The sequence below is a fragment of the Petromyzon marinus genome, unplaced genomic scaffold, assembly GCF_048934315.1.
Source record: "Petromyzon marinus isolate PM22_M1 ecotype Great Lakes invasive population unplaced genomic scaffold, UKy_Petmar_22M1.pri1.0 PM_Scaffold_42, whole genome shotgun sequence".
In the NCBI taxonomy this organism is placed as follows: domain Eukaryota; kingdom Metazoa; phylum Chordata; class Hyperoartia; order Petromyzontiformes; family Petromyzontidae; genus Petromyzon; species Petromyzon marinus.
Genome location: NW_027423413.1, coordinates 12,501 through 30,021, shown reverse-complemented (window position 1 = coordinate 30,021; position 17,521 = coordinate 12,501). Strand labels below are relative to the sequence as shown.

Here is a 17,521-nt window from a genome sequence, read left to right as displayed (position 1 = left end):
TCTGTGCGTGCGTGCGTTGGTGTCTGTGTGTGTGTCTATGTGTGTGTGTGTCTATGTGTGTGTGTGTGTCTATGTGTGTGTGCGCGTTGGTGTCTGTGTGTGTGTACGTTGGTGTCTGTGTGTGTGTACGTTGGTGTCTGTGTGTGTGTGTGCGTTGGTGTCTGTGTGTGTGTGCGTTGGTGTCTGTGTGTGTGTGTGCGTTGGTGTCTGTGTGTGTGTGCGTTGGTGTCTGTGTGTGTGTGTGCGTTGGTGTCTGTGTGTGTGTATGTGTGTGTGGTGCGTGTGTGTGCAGGAGGCGGGGGTGATGGAGCGAGTGTGGAGCCTGAGGAAGGCCGGGATGTGGGCACCTCAGCGGCTTCCCCGCGTGGCTGAGCCCTCGCGTCCACGCTCACACTGGGACTGCCTGCTGCAGGTGGGGTGGGGGGGTACCTGTGTGTGTGTGTGTGTCACTGTGTGTGTGTCTGTGTGTGTGTGTCACTGTGTGTGTGTGTCACTGTGTGTGTGTGTGTCTGTGTGTGTGTTACTGTGTGTGTGTGTCACTGTGTGTGTGTCACTGTGTGTGTGTGTGTCACTGTGTGTGTGTTACTGTGTGTGTGTGTCACTGTGTGTGTGTCACTGTGTGTGTGTGTGTTACTGTGTGTGTGTCACTGTGTGTGTGTGTCACTGTGTGTGTGTCACTGTGTGTGTCACTGTGTGTGTGTGTGTCACTGTGTGTGTGTGTGTGTCACTGTGTGTGTGTGTCACTGTGTGTGTGTCACTGTGTGTGTGTCACTGTGTGTGTGTGTGTTACTGTGTGTGTGTGTCACTGTGTGTGTGTCACTGTGTGTGTGTGTGTGTCACTGTGTGTGTGTGTGTCACTGTGTGTGTGTGTGTGTCACTGTGTGTGTGTGTGTCACTGTGTGTGTGTGTGTCACTGTGTGTGTGTGTGTGTGTCACTGTGTGTGTGTGTCACTGTGTGTGTGTGTGTCACTGTGTGTGTGTGTGTCACTGTGTGTGTGTGTCACTGTGTGTGTGTGTGTCACTGTGTGTGTGTGTGTGTGTCACTGTGTGTGTGTGTGTGTCACTGTGTGTGTGTGTCTGTGTGTGTGTGTGTCACTGTGTGTGTGTCACTGTGTGTGTGTGTGTCACTGTGTGTGTGTGTCACTGTGTGTGTGTCACTGTGTGTGTGTCACTGTGTGTGTGTGTGTTACTGTGTGTGTGTGTCACTGTGTGTGTGTCACTGTGTGTGTGTGTGTGTCACTGTGTGTGTGTGTGTCACTGTGTGTGTGTGTGTGTCACTGTGTGTGTGTGTGTCACTGTGTGTGTGTGTGTCACTGTGTGTGTGTGTGTGTGTCACTGTGTGTGTGTGTCACTGTGTGTGTGTGTGTCACTGTGTGTGTGTGTGTCACTGTGTGTGTGTGTCACTGTGTGTGTGTGTCACTGTGTGTGTGTGTGTGTCACTGTGTGTGTGTGTCTGTGTGTGTGTGTGTCACTGTGTGTGTGTCACTGTGTGTGTGTGTGTCACTGTGTGTGTGTGTCACTGTGTGTGTGTCACTGTGTGTGTGTCACTGTGTGTGTGTGTGTTACTGTGTGTGTGTGTCACTGTGTGTGTGTCACTGTGTGTGTGTGTGTGTCACTGTGTGTGTGTGTGTCACTGTGTGTGTGTGTGTCACTGTGTGTGTGTGTGTCACTGTGTGTGTGTGTGTGTCACTGTGTGTGTGTCACTGTGTGTGTGTGTGTCACTGTGTGTGTGTCACTGTGTGTGTGTGTGTGTCACTGTGTGTGTGTGTCACTGTGTGTGTGTGTCACTGTGTGTGTGTGTGTGTGTCACTGTGTGTGTGTGTCACTGTGTGTGTGTGTGTGTCACTGTGTGTGTGTGTGTCACTGTGTGTGTGTGTGTGTCACTGTGTGTGTGTGTGTCACTGTGTGTGTGTGTGTCACTGTGTGTGTGTGTGTGTGTCACTGTGTGTGTGTGTCACTGTGTGTGTGTGTGTCACTGTGTGTGTGTGTGTCACTGTGTGTGTGTGTCACTGTGTGTGTGTGTCACTGTGTGTGTGTGTCACTGTGTGTGTGTCACTGTGTGTGTGTGTGTTACTGTGTGTGTGTGTGTCACTGTGTGTGTGTGTGTGTCACTGTGTGTGTGTGTGTCACTGTGTGTGTGTCACTGTGTGTGTCACTGTGTGTGTCACTGTGTGTGTGTGTGTCACTGTGTGTGTGTGTGTCACTGTGTGTGTGTGTGTTACTGTGTGTGTGTGTCACTGTGTGTGTGTGTCACTGTGTGTGTGTGTGTCACTGTGTGTGTGTCACTGTGTGTGTGTGTCACTGTGTGTGTGTGTCACTGTGTGTGTGTGTGTGTGTCACTGTGTGTGTGTGTCACTGTGTGTGTGTGTCACTGTGTGTGTGTCACTGTGTGTGTGTGTGTCACTGTGTGTGTGTGTGTCACTGTGTGTGTGTGTGTGTCACTGTGTGTGTGTCACTGTGTGTGTGTGTCACTGTGTGTGTGTCACTGTGTGTGTGTGTCACTGTGTGTGTGTCACTGTGTGTGTGTGTGTCACTGTGTGTGTGTCACTGTGTGTGTGTGTCACTGTGTGTGTGTCACTGTGTGTGTGTGTGTCACTGTGTGTGTGTGTGTTACTGTGTGTGTGTGTCACTGTGTGTGTGTGTGTGTATGTGTGTGTGTGTGTCACTGTGTGTGTGTCACTGTGTGTGTGTCACTGTGTGTGTGTCACTGTGTGTGTCACTGTGTGTGTGTGTCACTGTGTGTGTGTCACTGTGTGTGTGTGTCACTGTGTGTGTGTGTCACTGTGTGTGTGTGTGTGTCACTGTGTGTGTGTGTGTGTCACTGTGTGTGTGTGTGTCACTGTGTGTGTGTGTGTCACTGTGTGTGTGTCACTGTGTGTGTGTGTGTCACTGTGTGTGTGTGTGTGTCACTGTGTGTGTGTGTGTGTGTCACTGTGTGTGTGTGTGTGTCACTGTGTGTGTGTGTTACTGTGTGTGTGTGTCACTGTGTGTGTGTGTCACTGTGTGTGTGTGTCACTGTGTGTGTATGTGTGTGTGTGTCACTGTGTGTGTGTGTCACTGTGTGTGTGTCACTGTGTGTGTGTCACTGTGTGTGTCACTGTGTGTGTCACTGTGTGTGTGTGTCACTGTGTGTGTGCCACTGTGTGTGTGTGTCACTGTGTGTGTGTCACTGTGTGTGTGTGTGTGTCACTGTGTGTGTCACTGTGTGTGTGTGTGTCACTGTGTGTGTGTGTGTCACTGTGTGTGTGTGTATGTGTGTGTGTGTCACTGTGTGTGTGTGTGTGTCACTGTGTGTGTGTGTGTGTGTGTCACTGTGTGTGTGTGTGTCACTGTGTGTGTGTGTTACTGTGTGTGTGTCACTGTGTGTGTGTGTCACTGTGTGTGTGTGTCACTGTGTGTGTATGTGTGTGTGTGTCACTGTGTGTGTGTGTGTGTCACTGTGTGTGTGTGTGTCACTGTGTGTGTGTCACTGTGTGTGTCACTGTGTGTGTGTCACTGTGTGTGTGTCACTGTGTGTGTGTGTGTCACTGTGTGTGTGTGTCACTGTGTGTGTGTGTCACTGTGTGTGTGTCACTGTGTGTGTCTGTGTGTGTGTCACTGTGTGTGTGTGTGTCACTGTGTGTCACACTGTGTGTGTCACTGTGTGTGTGTGTGTGTCACTGTGTGTGTGTGTGTCACTGTGTGTGTGTGTCACTGTGTGTGTGTGTGTGTGTCACTGTGTGTGTGTGACACTGTGTGTGTGTCACTGTGTGTGTGTGTTACTGTGTGTGTGTGTGTCTGTGTGTGTGTCACTGTGTGTGTGTGTGTCACTGTGTGTGTGTGTGTCACTGTGTGTGTGTGTGTCACTGTGTGTGTGTGTCACTGTGTGTGTGTCACTGTGTGTGTGTGTGTCACTGTGTGTGTGTGTGTGTCACTGTGTGTGTGTGTGTCACTGTGTGTGTGTGTGTCACTGTGTGTGTGTCACTGTGTGTGTGTATGTGTGTGTGTGTGTATGTGTGTGTGTGTGTCACTGTGTGTGTGTGTGTGTCACTGTGTGTGTGTGTGTGTCACTGTGTGTGTGTCACTGTGTGTGTGTGTGTGTCACTGTGTGTTTGTGTGTCACTGTGTGTGTGTATGTGTGTGTCACTATGTGTGTGTGTCACTGTGTGTGTGTGTCACTGTGTGTGTGTGTGTGTGTGTCACTGTGTGTGTGTGTATGTGTGTGTGTGTGTCACTGTGTGTGTGTGTCACTGTGTGTGTCACTGTGTGTGTGTGTCACTGTGTGTGTGTCACTGTGTGTGTGTGTCACTGTGTGTGTGTGTCACTGTGTGTGTGTGTCACTGTGTGTGTGTGTCACTGTGTGTGTGTGTCACTGTGTGTGTGTGTGTGTGTCACTGTGTGTGTGTGTGTCACTGTGTGTGTGTGTGTCATTATGTGTGTGTGTGTGTGTCATTGTGTGTGTGTGTCACTGTGTGTGTGTCACTGTGTGTGTGTCACTGTGTGTGTGTGTCACTGTGTGTGTGTGTGTCACTGTGTGTGTGTGTGTCACCGTGTGTGTGTGTCACCGTGTGTGTGTGTCACTGTGTGTGTATCTGTGTGTGTGTGTCACTGTGTGTGTGTGTGTCACTGTGTGTGTGTGTGTGTCACTGTGTGTGTGTGTCACTGTGTGTGTGTGTCACTGTGTGTGTGTGTCACTGTGTGTGTGTCACTGTGTGTGTGTCACTGTGTGTGTGTGTCACTGTGTGTGTGTCACTGTGTGTGTGTGTGTCACTGTGTGTGTGTGTGTCACTGTGTGTGTGTGTGTCACTGTGTGTGTGTGTGTCACTGTGTGTGTGTGTCACTGTGTGTGTGTGTACACTGTGTGTGTGTACACTGTGTGTGTGTGTGTCACTGTGTGTGTGTACACTGTGTGTGTGTGTGTCACTGTGTGTGTGTCACTGTGTGTCACTGTGTGTGTGTGTCACTGTGTGTGTGTGTCACTGTGTGTGTGTGTGTCACTGTGTGTGTGTGTCACTGTGTGTGTATGTGTATGAATGTGTGTGTCTGTGTGTGTGTATCTATATGTGTGTATGAATGTGTGTGTATGTGTGTGTGTCACTGTGTGTGTGTGCGTAGGAGATGGAGTGGATGGCTGAGGACTTTGCTCAGGAGCGACGATGGAAGATCGCTGCGGCAAAGATGGTGCGGCCACAACAACCAGCCACAACACACAGCCACAACACACAGCCACAACACACAGCCACTACACACAGCCACAACACACAGCCACAACACACAGCCACAACACCCAGCCACAACACACAGCCACAACACACAGCCACTACACACAGCCACTACACACAGCCACTACACACAGCACAACACACAGCCACAACACACAGCCACAACACTACAGCCACTACACCCAGCCACTACACACAGCCACTACACACAGCCACTACACACAGCCACTACACACAGACACAACACCCAGCCACAACACCCAGCCACAACAACACCCAGCCACTACACACAGCCACAACACACAGCCACTACACCCAGCCACAACACACAGCCACAACACACAGCCACAACACACAGCCACAACACACAGCCACTACACACAGCCACAACACACAGCCACACACACAGCCACTACACACAGCCGCAACACCCAGCCACAACACACAGCCACTACACACAGCCACTACACACAGCCACTACACACAGCACAACACACAGCCACAACACACAGCCACAACACTACAGCCACTACACCCAGCCACTACACACAGCCACTACACACAGCCACTACACACAGCCACTACACACAGACACAACACCCAGCCACAACACCCAGCCACAACAACACCCAGCCACTACACACAGCCACAACACACAGCCACTACACCCAGCCACAACACACAGCCACAACACACAGCCACAACACACAGCCACAACACACAGCCACTACACACAGCCACAACACACAGCCACACACACAGCCACTACACACAGCCGCAACACCCAGCCACAACACACAGCCACAACACACAGCCACAACACACAGCCACTACAACACACAGCCACTACACACAGCCACTACACACAGCCACAACACCCAGCCACAACAACACCCAGCCACTACACAGCCACAACACACAGCCACAACACACAGCCACTACACACAGCCACAACACCCAGCCACAACACACAGCCACTACACACAGCCACTACACACAGCCACTACACACAGCCACTACACACAGCCACAACAACACCCAGCCACTACACACAGCCACAACACCCAGCCACTACACACAGCCACAACTACACACAGCCACAACACACACAGCCAGTACACTCAGCTGTCGCTTCCCGCCCCGTGTCTCCCCCGTGTCTCCGCGTGTCTCCCCCGTGTCTCTCTCACCTCCGCGTGTCTCCCCCGTGTCTCTCTCACCTCCCCGTGTCTCCCCGTGTCTCCCTCACCTCCCCCGTGTCTCCCCGTGTCTCTCTCACCTCCCCCGTGTCTCCCCGTGTCTCCCCGTGTCTCTCTCACCTCCCCCGTGTCTCCCCGTGTCTCCCCTGTGTCTCTCTCACCTCCGCGTGTCTCTCTCACTTCCCCGTGTCTCTCTCACCTCCCCGTGTCTCCCCGTGTCTCTCTCACCTCCGCGTGTCTCCCCCGTGTCTCTCTCACCTCCCCGTGTCTCCCCGTGTCTCTCTCACCTCCCCCGTGTCTCCCCGTGTCTCTCTCACCTCCCCCGTCTCCCCGTGTCTCCCCCGTGTCTCTCTCACCTCCGCGTGTCTCTCTCACTTCCCCGTGTCTCTCTCACCTCCGCGTGTCTCCCCCGTGTCTCTCTCACCTCCGCGTGTCTCCCCCGTGTCTCTCTCACCTCCGCGTGTCTCCTCCGTGTCTCTCTCACCTCCCCGTGTCTCCCCCGTGTCTCTCTCACCTCCGCGTGTCTCCCCCGTGTCTCTCTCACCTCCCCGTGTCTCCGCGTGTCTCTCTCCCCTCCGCGTGTCTCCGCGTGTCTCTCTCACCTCCCCCGTGTCTCTCTCACCTCCGCGTGTCTCCCCCGTGTCTCTCTCACCTCCGCGTGTCTCCCCCGTGTCTCTCTCACCTCCCCGTGTCTCCGCGTGTCTCTCTCCCCTCCGCGTGTCTCCCCGTGTCTCTCTCACCTCCCCCGTGTCTCTCTCACCTCCGCGTGTCTCCCCCGTGTCTCTCTCACCTCCGCGTGTCTCCCCCGTGTCTCTCTCACCTCCGCGTGTCTCCCCCGTGTCTCTCTCACCTCCGCGTGTCTCCCCGTGTCTCCCCGTGTCTCCCCGTGTCTCTCTCACCTCCCCCGTGTCTCTCTCACCTCCGCGTGTCTCCCCCGTGTCTCTCTCACCTCCCCCGTGTCTCTCTCACCTCCGCGTGTCTCCCCTGTGTCTCTCTCACCTCCCAGTGTCTCTCACCTCCCCGTGTCTCCGCGTGTCTCCCCCGTGTCTCTCTCACCTCCGCGTGTCTCCCCCGTGTCTCTCTCACCTCCGCGTGTCTCCCCGTGTCTCCCCGTGTCTCCCCGTGTCTCCCCGTGTCTCTCTCACCTCCCCCGTGTCTCTCTCACCTCCGCGTGTCTCCCCCGTGTCTCTCTCACCTCCGCGTGTCTCCCCCGTGTCTCTCTCACCTCCCAGTGTCTCTCACCTCCCTGTGTCTCCGCGTGTCTCCCCCGTGTCTCTCTCACCTCCGCGTGTCTCTCCCCCGTGTCTCTCTCACCTCCGCGTGTCTCCCCCGTGTCTCCGCGTGTCTCTCTCACCTCCGCGTGTCTCCCCCGTGTCTCTCTCACCTCCGCGTGTCTCCGCGTGTCTCTCTCACCTCCCGTGTCTCTCTCACCTCCCCGTGTCTCCCCGTGTCTCCCCCGTGTCTCTCTCACCTCCGCGTGTCTCTCCCCCGTGTCTCTCTCACCTCCGCGTGTCTCCCCGTGTCTCTCTCACCTCCCCCGTGTCTCTCTCACCTCCGCGTGTCTCCCCCGTGTCTCTCTCACCTCCGCGTGTCTCCCCGTGTCTCTCTCACCTCCCCCGTGTCTCTCTCACCTCCCCCGTGTCTCTCTCACCTCCCCGTGTCTCTCTCACCTCCCCGTGTCTCTCTCACCTCCGCGTGTCTCCCCCGTGTCTCTCTCACCTCCCCGTGTCTCTGCGTGTCTCTCTCCCCTCCGCGTGTCTCTCCCGTGTCTCTCTCACCTCCCCGTGTCTCTCTCACCTCCGCGTGTCTCTCCCCCGTGTCTCTCTCACCTCCGCGTGTCTCCCCGTGTCTCCCCCGTGTCTCTCTCACCTCCGCGTGTCTCCCCGTGTCTCTCTCACCTCCCCCGTGTCTCTCTCACCTCCCCGTGTCTCCGCGTGTCTCTCTCCCCTCCGCGTGTCTCCGCGTGTCTCTCTCACCTCCCCCGTGTCTCTCTCACCTCCGCGTGTCTCCCCCGTGTCTCTCTCACCTCCGCGTGTCTCCCCCGTGTCTCTCTCACCTCCCCGTGTCTCCGCGTGTCTCTCTCCCCTCCGCGTGTCTCCCCGTGTCTCTCTCACCTCCCCCGTGTCTCTCTCACCTCCGCGTGTCTCCCCCGTGTCTCTCTCACCTCCGCGTGTCTCCCCCGTGTCTCTCTCACCTCCGCGTGTCTCCCCCGTGTCTCTCTCACCTCCGCGTGTCTCCCCGTGTCTCCCCGTGTCTCTCTCACCTCCCCCGTGTCTCTCTCACCTCCGCGTGTCTCCCCCGTGTCTCTCTCACCTCCCCCGTGTCTCTCTCACCTCCGCGTGTCTCCCCTGTGTCTCTCTCACCTCCCAGTGTCTCTCACCTCCCCGTGTCTCCGCGTGTCTCCCCCGTGTCTCTCTCACCTCCGCGTGTCTCCCCCGTGTCTCTCTCACCTCCGCGTGTCTCCCCGTGTCTCCCCGTGTCTCCCCGTGTCTCCCCGTGTCTCTCTCACCTCCCCCGTGTCTCTCTCACCTCCGCGTGTCTCCCCCGTGTCTCTCTCACCTCCGCGTGTCTCCCCCGTGTCTCTCTCACCTCCCAGTGTCTCTCACCTCCCTGTGTCTCCGCGTGTCTCCCCCGTGTCTCTCTCACCTCCGCGTGTCTCTCCCCCGTGTCTCTCTCACCTCCGCGTGTCTCCCCCGTGTCTCCGCGTGTCTCTCTCACCTCCGCGTGTCTCCCCCGTGTCTCTCTCACCTCCGCGTGTCTCCGCGTGTCTCTCTCACCTCCCGTGTCTCTCTCACCTCCCCGTGTCTCCCCGTGTCTCCCCCGTGTCTCTCTCACCTCCGCGTGTCTCTCCCCCGTGTCTCTCTCACCTCCGCGTGTCTCCCCTGTGTCTCTCTCACCTCCCCGTGTCTCTCTCACCTCCGCGTGTCTCCCCCGTGTCTCTCTCACCTCCGCGTGTCTCCCCCGTGTCTCTCTCACCTCCGCGTGTCTCCCCCGTGTCTCTCTCACCTCCCTGTGTCTCCCCGTGTCTCCGCGTGTCTCCCCCGTGTCTCTCTCACCTCCGCGTGTCTCCCCTGTGTCTCTCTCACCTCCCAGTGTCTCTCACCTCCCCGTGTCTCCGCGTGTCTCCCCGTGTCTCTCCCCCGTGTCTCTCTCACCTCCGCGTGTCTCTCCCCGTGTCTCTCTCACCTCCCCCGTGTCTCTCTCACCTCCGCGTGTCTCCCCCGTGTCTCCGCGTGTCTCCCCCGTGTCTCTCTCACCTCCGCGTGTCTCCCCGTGTCTCTCTCACCTCCCCCGTGTCTCTCTCACCTCCGCGTGTCTCCCCCGTGTCTCCGCGTGTCTCCCGCCACGCAGCTGTGCGTGTCGGTGTCTCGCCACGTGCAGCGCGAGGCGGCCAGGCGCGAGCGCCAGGAGTTCCGCCGCGTGTCTGCCCTGCGCAGCCTCGCCGGCCAGGCGGCCATCGCCGTGACGCAGTTCTGGGCCAACATGGGGCGGGTGAGGGGGGGCAGAGGCTGCTTGGGTCGCCTTTATAACACACACACACATACACACACACACACTGTGTTACACACACACACATACACACACACACACATACACACACACACTGTGTGTTACATACACACACACACACTGTGTGTTACACACACACACATACACACACACACTGTGTTACATACACACATACACACACACACTGTGTAACACACACACACATACACACACACACACTGTGTGTGTTACACATACACACATACACACACACTGTGTGTGTTACATACACTGTGTTACACACACACACTGTGTTACATACATACACACACACTGTGTGTTACACACACACACATACACACACACACACATACACACACACACACTGTGTTACACACACACACACACTGTGTGTGTTACACATACAGTGTGTGTGTGTAACACACACATACACACACTGTGTGATACACATACAGTGTGTGTGTGTAACACACATACACTGTGTTACACACACACACTGTGTTTGTTACACACTGTGTTACACACATACACATACACTGTGTGTGTTACACATACACACATACACACACACACTGTGTGTGTTACACATACACACATACACACACACTGTGTGTGTTACATACACATACACACACACACTGTGTGTGTTACACATACACACACTGTGTTACATACACACATACACACACTGTGTGTGTGTAACACACACATACACTGTGTTACACATACACACACTGTGTGTGTTACACATACACATACACACAGTGTGTTACATACACACACACACTGTGTGTGTTACACAGAGGCTGCTTGGGTCGCCTTTATAACACACACACACATACACACACACACACTGTGTGTTACACATATACAGTGTGTTACATACACATACACACATACACTGTGTGTTACATACACTGTGTTACACACACAGTGTATGTAACACAGTGTGTGTAACACACTGTGTTACACACATACACATACACACACACTGTGTGTGTTACACACTGTGTTACACACATACACATACACACACACTGTGTGTGTGTATGTGTAACACACATACACTGTGTTACACACACATACACTGTGTAACACACACATACACACACACACTGTGTGTTACACACTGTGTGTGTGTGTATCACACATACACTGTGTTACACACACATACACTGTGTAACACACACATACACACACACACTGTGTGTTACACATACACACACTGTGTTACATACACACACACACATACACACTGTGTGTGTTACACATACACAGTGTGTGTGTGTAACACACACATACACTGTGTTACACACACATACACTGTGCTACACACACATACACACTGTGTGTGTTACACATACAGTGTGTGTGTATGTGTAACACACATACACTGTGCTACACACACATACACACTGTGTGTGTTACACATACAGTGTGTGTGTATGTGTAACACACATACACTGTGCTACACACACATACACACTGTGTGTGTTACACATACAGTGTGTGTGTGTGTGTAACACACATACACTGTGTTACACACACATACACACTGTGTGTGTTACACAGAGGCTGCTTGGGTCGCCTTTATAACACACACACACACATACACACACACACTGTGTGTTACACACACACACACTGTGTTACACACACACACACACTGTGTGTTACACACACATACACACTGTGTGATACACAGAGGCTGCTTGGGTCGCCTTTATAACACACACATACACACACACACTGTGTGTGTTACACACACACATACACACACTGTGTGATACACACTGTGTGTGTGTAACACACACATACACACTGTGTGTTACACACACTGTGTTACATACACACACACATACACACAGTGTGTGTGTGTAACACAGTGTGTGTGTGTGTGTAACACAGTGTGTGTGTGTGTGTGTAACAAACACAGTGTGTATGTGTATGTGTGTAACACACAGTGTGTGTGTGTGTAACACACTGTGTTACACACACACACACATACACACTGTGTGTTACACACACACACACTGTGTTACATAGATACACACACACACATACACACACTGTGTGTTACACACACTGTGTGTTACACACACACACATACACACTGTGTTTGTTACACACACACACACACACTGTGTTACACACACACACACACTGTGTTACATACACACTGTGTTACACACACACACACTGCGTGTTACACACTGTGTTACACACATACACATACACACACACTGTGTGTGTGTGTAACACACACACTGTGTGTGTTACACACACATACACTGTGTTACACACACATACACACACTGTGTGTTACACACACACACACATACACACTGTGTGTTACACACACATACATACACTGTGTTACACACACATACACTGTGTTACACACACATACACACTGTGTTACACACAGTGTGTTTGTTACAAACACACACACTGTGTGTTACACACACACATACACTGTGTTACACACACACATACACACTGTGTTACATACACACATACACACTGTGTGTTACACACACTATGTGTTACACACACACACACACTGTGTTACATACACACTGTGTTACATACACACTGTGTTACATACACACTGTGTTACATACAGACTGTGTTACATACACACTGTGTTACATACACACTGTGTTACATACACACTGTGTTAATACACACTGTGTTACATACACACTGTGTTAATACACACTGTGTTACATACACACTGTGTTACATACACACTGTGTTACACACTGTGTTACACACACTGTGTCACACACACATACACACTGTGTGTTACACACTGTGTTACACACACTGTGTATCACACACACATACACACTGTGTTACACACACACACTGTGTCTCACACATACACTGTGTCACACACACATACACTGTGTCACACACACATACACTGTGTCACACACACACATACATACACACTGTGTTACACACACATACACACTGTGTTACACACTGTGTCACACACATACATACATACACACTGTGTTACACACACACATACATACACACTGTGTCACACACACTGTGTCACACACACATACACTGTGTCACACATACACACTGTGTTACACACACTGTGTCACACACATACATACATACACACTGTGTTACACACACACATACATACACACTGTGTCACACACACTGTGTTACACACACTGTGTCACACACACATACGCTGTGTCACACATACACACTGTGTTACACACACTGTGTCACACACATACACTGTGTTACACACATACATACACACTGTGTTACACACACACATACATACACACTGTGTCACACACACTGTGTTACACACACTGTGTCACACACACATACACTGTCACACACACACATACATACACACTGTGTTACACACACTGTGTCACACACACATACACTGTGTCACACATACACACTGTGTTACACACACTGTGTTACACACACACACTGTGTCACACACACATACACTGTGTCACACATACACACTGTGTTACACACACTGTGTCACACACACATACACTGTGTCACACATACACACTGTGTTACACACACTGTGTCACACACATACACTGTGTCACACACACATACACTGTGTCACACACATACATACATACACACTGTGTTACACACACACATACATACACACTGTGTCACACACACTGTGTCACACACACATACACTGTGTCACACACATACATACATACACACTGTGTTACACACACACATACATACACACTGTGTCACACACACTGTGTCACACACACACACTGTATCACACACACATACACTGTGTCACACACACACAGTGTGTGTGTGTGTGTGACACACACTGTGTGTGTGTGTGTGTCTTACACACACACTGTGTGTGTGTGTAAGACACACAGTGTGTGTGTGTGTCACGGATGCTTGCTGTGAGACGTGCACTTGCCCCTGCAGGCAGCGTGGAGGCTACCTGGGTCAACTTTGTCTCGCCCCCCACGCAGGTCGTCCGCTTCAAGGAGCAGACCCTGGTGGAGGCGGCGGAGTCACGTGACCCAGCCCCACCGCCCTGCACCAATCAGCTCGCAGCGGGGACGGTGAGTGGGTTCACTTGGCGTGACGCGCAGCCACACACACACACACACAGTGTCACACACACACAGTGACACACACACACACACAGTGTCACACACACACAGTGTCACACACACACAGTGTCACACACACAGTGTCACACACACACAGTGACACACACACACACACAGTGTCACACACACACACACAGTGTCACACACACACACAGTGTCACACACACACACACAGTGTCACACACACACACACAGTGTCACACACAGTGTCACACACACACACAGTGTCACACACACACACACAGTGTCACACACACACACACAGTGTCACACACACACACAGTGTCACACACACACACACAGTGTCACACACACACACAGTGTCACACACAGTGTCACACACACACACAGTGTCACACACACACACACACAGTGTCACACACACAGTGTCACACACACACAGTGTCACACACACACAGTGTCACACACACACACACAGTGTCACACACACACACAGTGTCACACACACACAGTGTCACACACACACAGTGACACACACACACACAGTGTCGCACACACACAGTGTCACACACACACACACAGTGTCACACACACAGCCTCACACACACACAGTGTCACACACACAGTGTCACACACACACAGTGTCACACACACACAGTGTCACACACACACAGTGTCACACACACACACACAGTGTCACACACACACAGTGTCACACACACAGTGTCACACACACACACAGTGTCACACACACAGTGTCACACACACACACAGTGTCACACACACACAGTGTCACACACACACAGTGTCACACACACAGCCTCACACACAGTGTCACACACACACAGTGTCACACACACACAGTGTCACACACACAGCCTCACACACAGTGTCACACACACACAGTGTCACACACACACACACACAGTGTCACACACACACACAGTGTCACACACACACACACACAGTGTCACACACACACACAGTGTCACACACACACACACACAGTGTCACACACACACAGTGTCACACACACACAGTGTCACACACACAGTGTCACACACACAGTGTCACACACACACACAGTGTCACACACACAGTGACACACACACAGTGTCACACACACACACACACAGTGTCACACACACACACACACAGTGTCACACACACACAGTGTCACACACACACAGTGTCACACACACACAGTGTCACACACACACACAGTGTCACACACACACAGTGTCACACACACACAGTGTCACACACACACAGTATCACACACACACAGTGTCACACACACACAGTGTCACACACACACACAGTGTCACACACACACACAGTGTCACACACACACACAGTGTCACACACACACAGTGTCACACACACACAGTGTCACACACACACACACAGTGTCACACAGCCTCACACACACACAGTGTCACACACACAGTGTCACACACACACAGTGTCACACACACACAGTGTCACACACACACAGTGTCACACACACACACAGTGTCACACACACACACAGTGTCACACACACACAGTGTCACACACACACAGTGTCACACACACACAGTGTCACACACACACAGTGTCACACACACAGTGTCACACACACACACAGTGTCACACACACACACAGTGTCACACACACACACAGTGTCACACACACACAGTGTCACACACACAGTGTCACACACACAGTGTCACACACACAGTGTCACACACACACACAGTGTCACACACACAGTGTCACACACACACACAGTGTCACACACACACAGTGTCACACACACACAGTGTCACACACACACAGTGTCACACACACACACAGTGTCACACACACAGTGTCACACACACACACAGTGTCACACACACACACAGTGTCACACACACACAGTGTCACACACACAGTGTCACACACACACAGTGTCACACACACACAGTGTCACACACACACACAGTGTCACACACACAGTGTCACACACACACAGTGTCACACACACACACAGTGTCACACACACACACAGTGTCACACACACACAGTGTCACACACACAGTGTCACACACACAGTGTCACACACACAGTGTCACACACACACACAGTGTCACACACACAGTGTCACACACACACACAGTGTCACACACACACACAGTGTCACACACACAGTGTCACACACACACACAGTGTCACACACACACACAGTGTCACACACACACAGTGTCACACACACAGTGTCACACACACACAGTGTCACACACACACAGTGTCACACACACACACAGTGTCACACACACAGTGTCACACACACACAGTGTCACACACACAGTGTCACACACACAGTGTCACACACACACAGTGTCACACACACAGTGTCACACACACACAGCTTCACACACACACAGCGTCACACACACACAGCGTCACACACACACAGTGTCACACACACAGCCTCACACACACACTGTGTCACACACACACTGTGTCACACACACAGTGTCACACACACAGCCTCACACACGCACAGTGTCACACACACACACAGTGTCACACAGTGTCACACACACACAGTGTCACACACACACACACAGTGTCACACACAGTGTCACACACACAGTGTCACACACACACAGTGTCACACACACACAGTGTCACACACACACAGTGTCACACACACAGTGTCACACACACAGTGTCACACACACAGTGTCACACACACACAGTGTCACACACACAGTGTCACACACACAGTGTCACACAGTGTCACACGCACAGTGTCACACACACACACTGTCACACACACAGTGTCACACACACACAGTGTCACGTGCACACAGTGTCACACACACAGTGAGTCACACACACACACTGTCACACGCACGCACAGTGTCACACACACACACAGTGTCACACACACACACAGTGTCACACACACACAGTGTCACACACACAGTGAGCCACACACACACACTGTCACGCACACACAGTGTCACACACACACACAGTGTCACACACACACACAGTGTCACACACACACAGTGTCACACACACACAGTGTCACACACACACACAGTGTCACACACACAGTGTCACACACACAGTGTCACACACACACAGTGTCACACACACAGTGTCACACACAGTGTCACACACACAGTGAGTCACACACACAGTGAGTCACACACACACTGTCACACACACAGTGTCACACACACACAGTGTCACACACACACAGTGTCACACACACAGTGTCACACACACACACAGTGTCACACACAGTGTCACACACACACACTGTCACGCACGCACAGTGTCACACACACACAGTGTCACACACACAGTGTCACACACACACAGTGTCACACACACACAGTGTCACACACACACAGTGTCACACACACACAGTGTCACACACATACACAGTGTCACACACACAGTGTCACACACACACAGTGTCACACACACACAGTGTCACACACACACAGTGTC

The 17,521-nt window shown here is 52.3% G+C and overlaps 1 protein-coding gene across 3 annotated transcripts in view; it reads left to right on the top strand.

The window, feature by feature from the left end:
* Positions 1-17,521, top strand: part of LOC142923329 (uncharacterized) — a 36,429-nt gene that overhangs the window by 8,389 nt on the left and 10,519 nt on the right. For all 3 annotated transcript variants that reach the window (XM_076064401.1, XM_076064400.1, XM_076064399.1), the window contains exons 4-7: positions 293-412; positions 5,095-5,160; positions 9,749-9,889; positions 13,921-14,013. In XM_076064401.1, the coding sequence (XP_075920516.1) occupies positions 293-412; positions 5,095-5,160; positions 9,749-9,889; positions 13,921-14,013 (420 nt within the window). The remainder of the gene's footprint in view (positions 1-292; positions 413-5,094; positions 5,161-9,748; positions 9,890-13,920; positions 14,014-17,521) is intronic.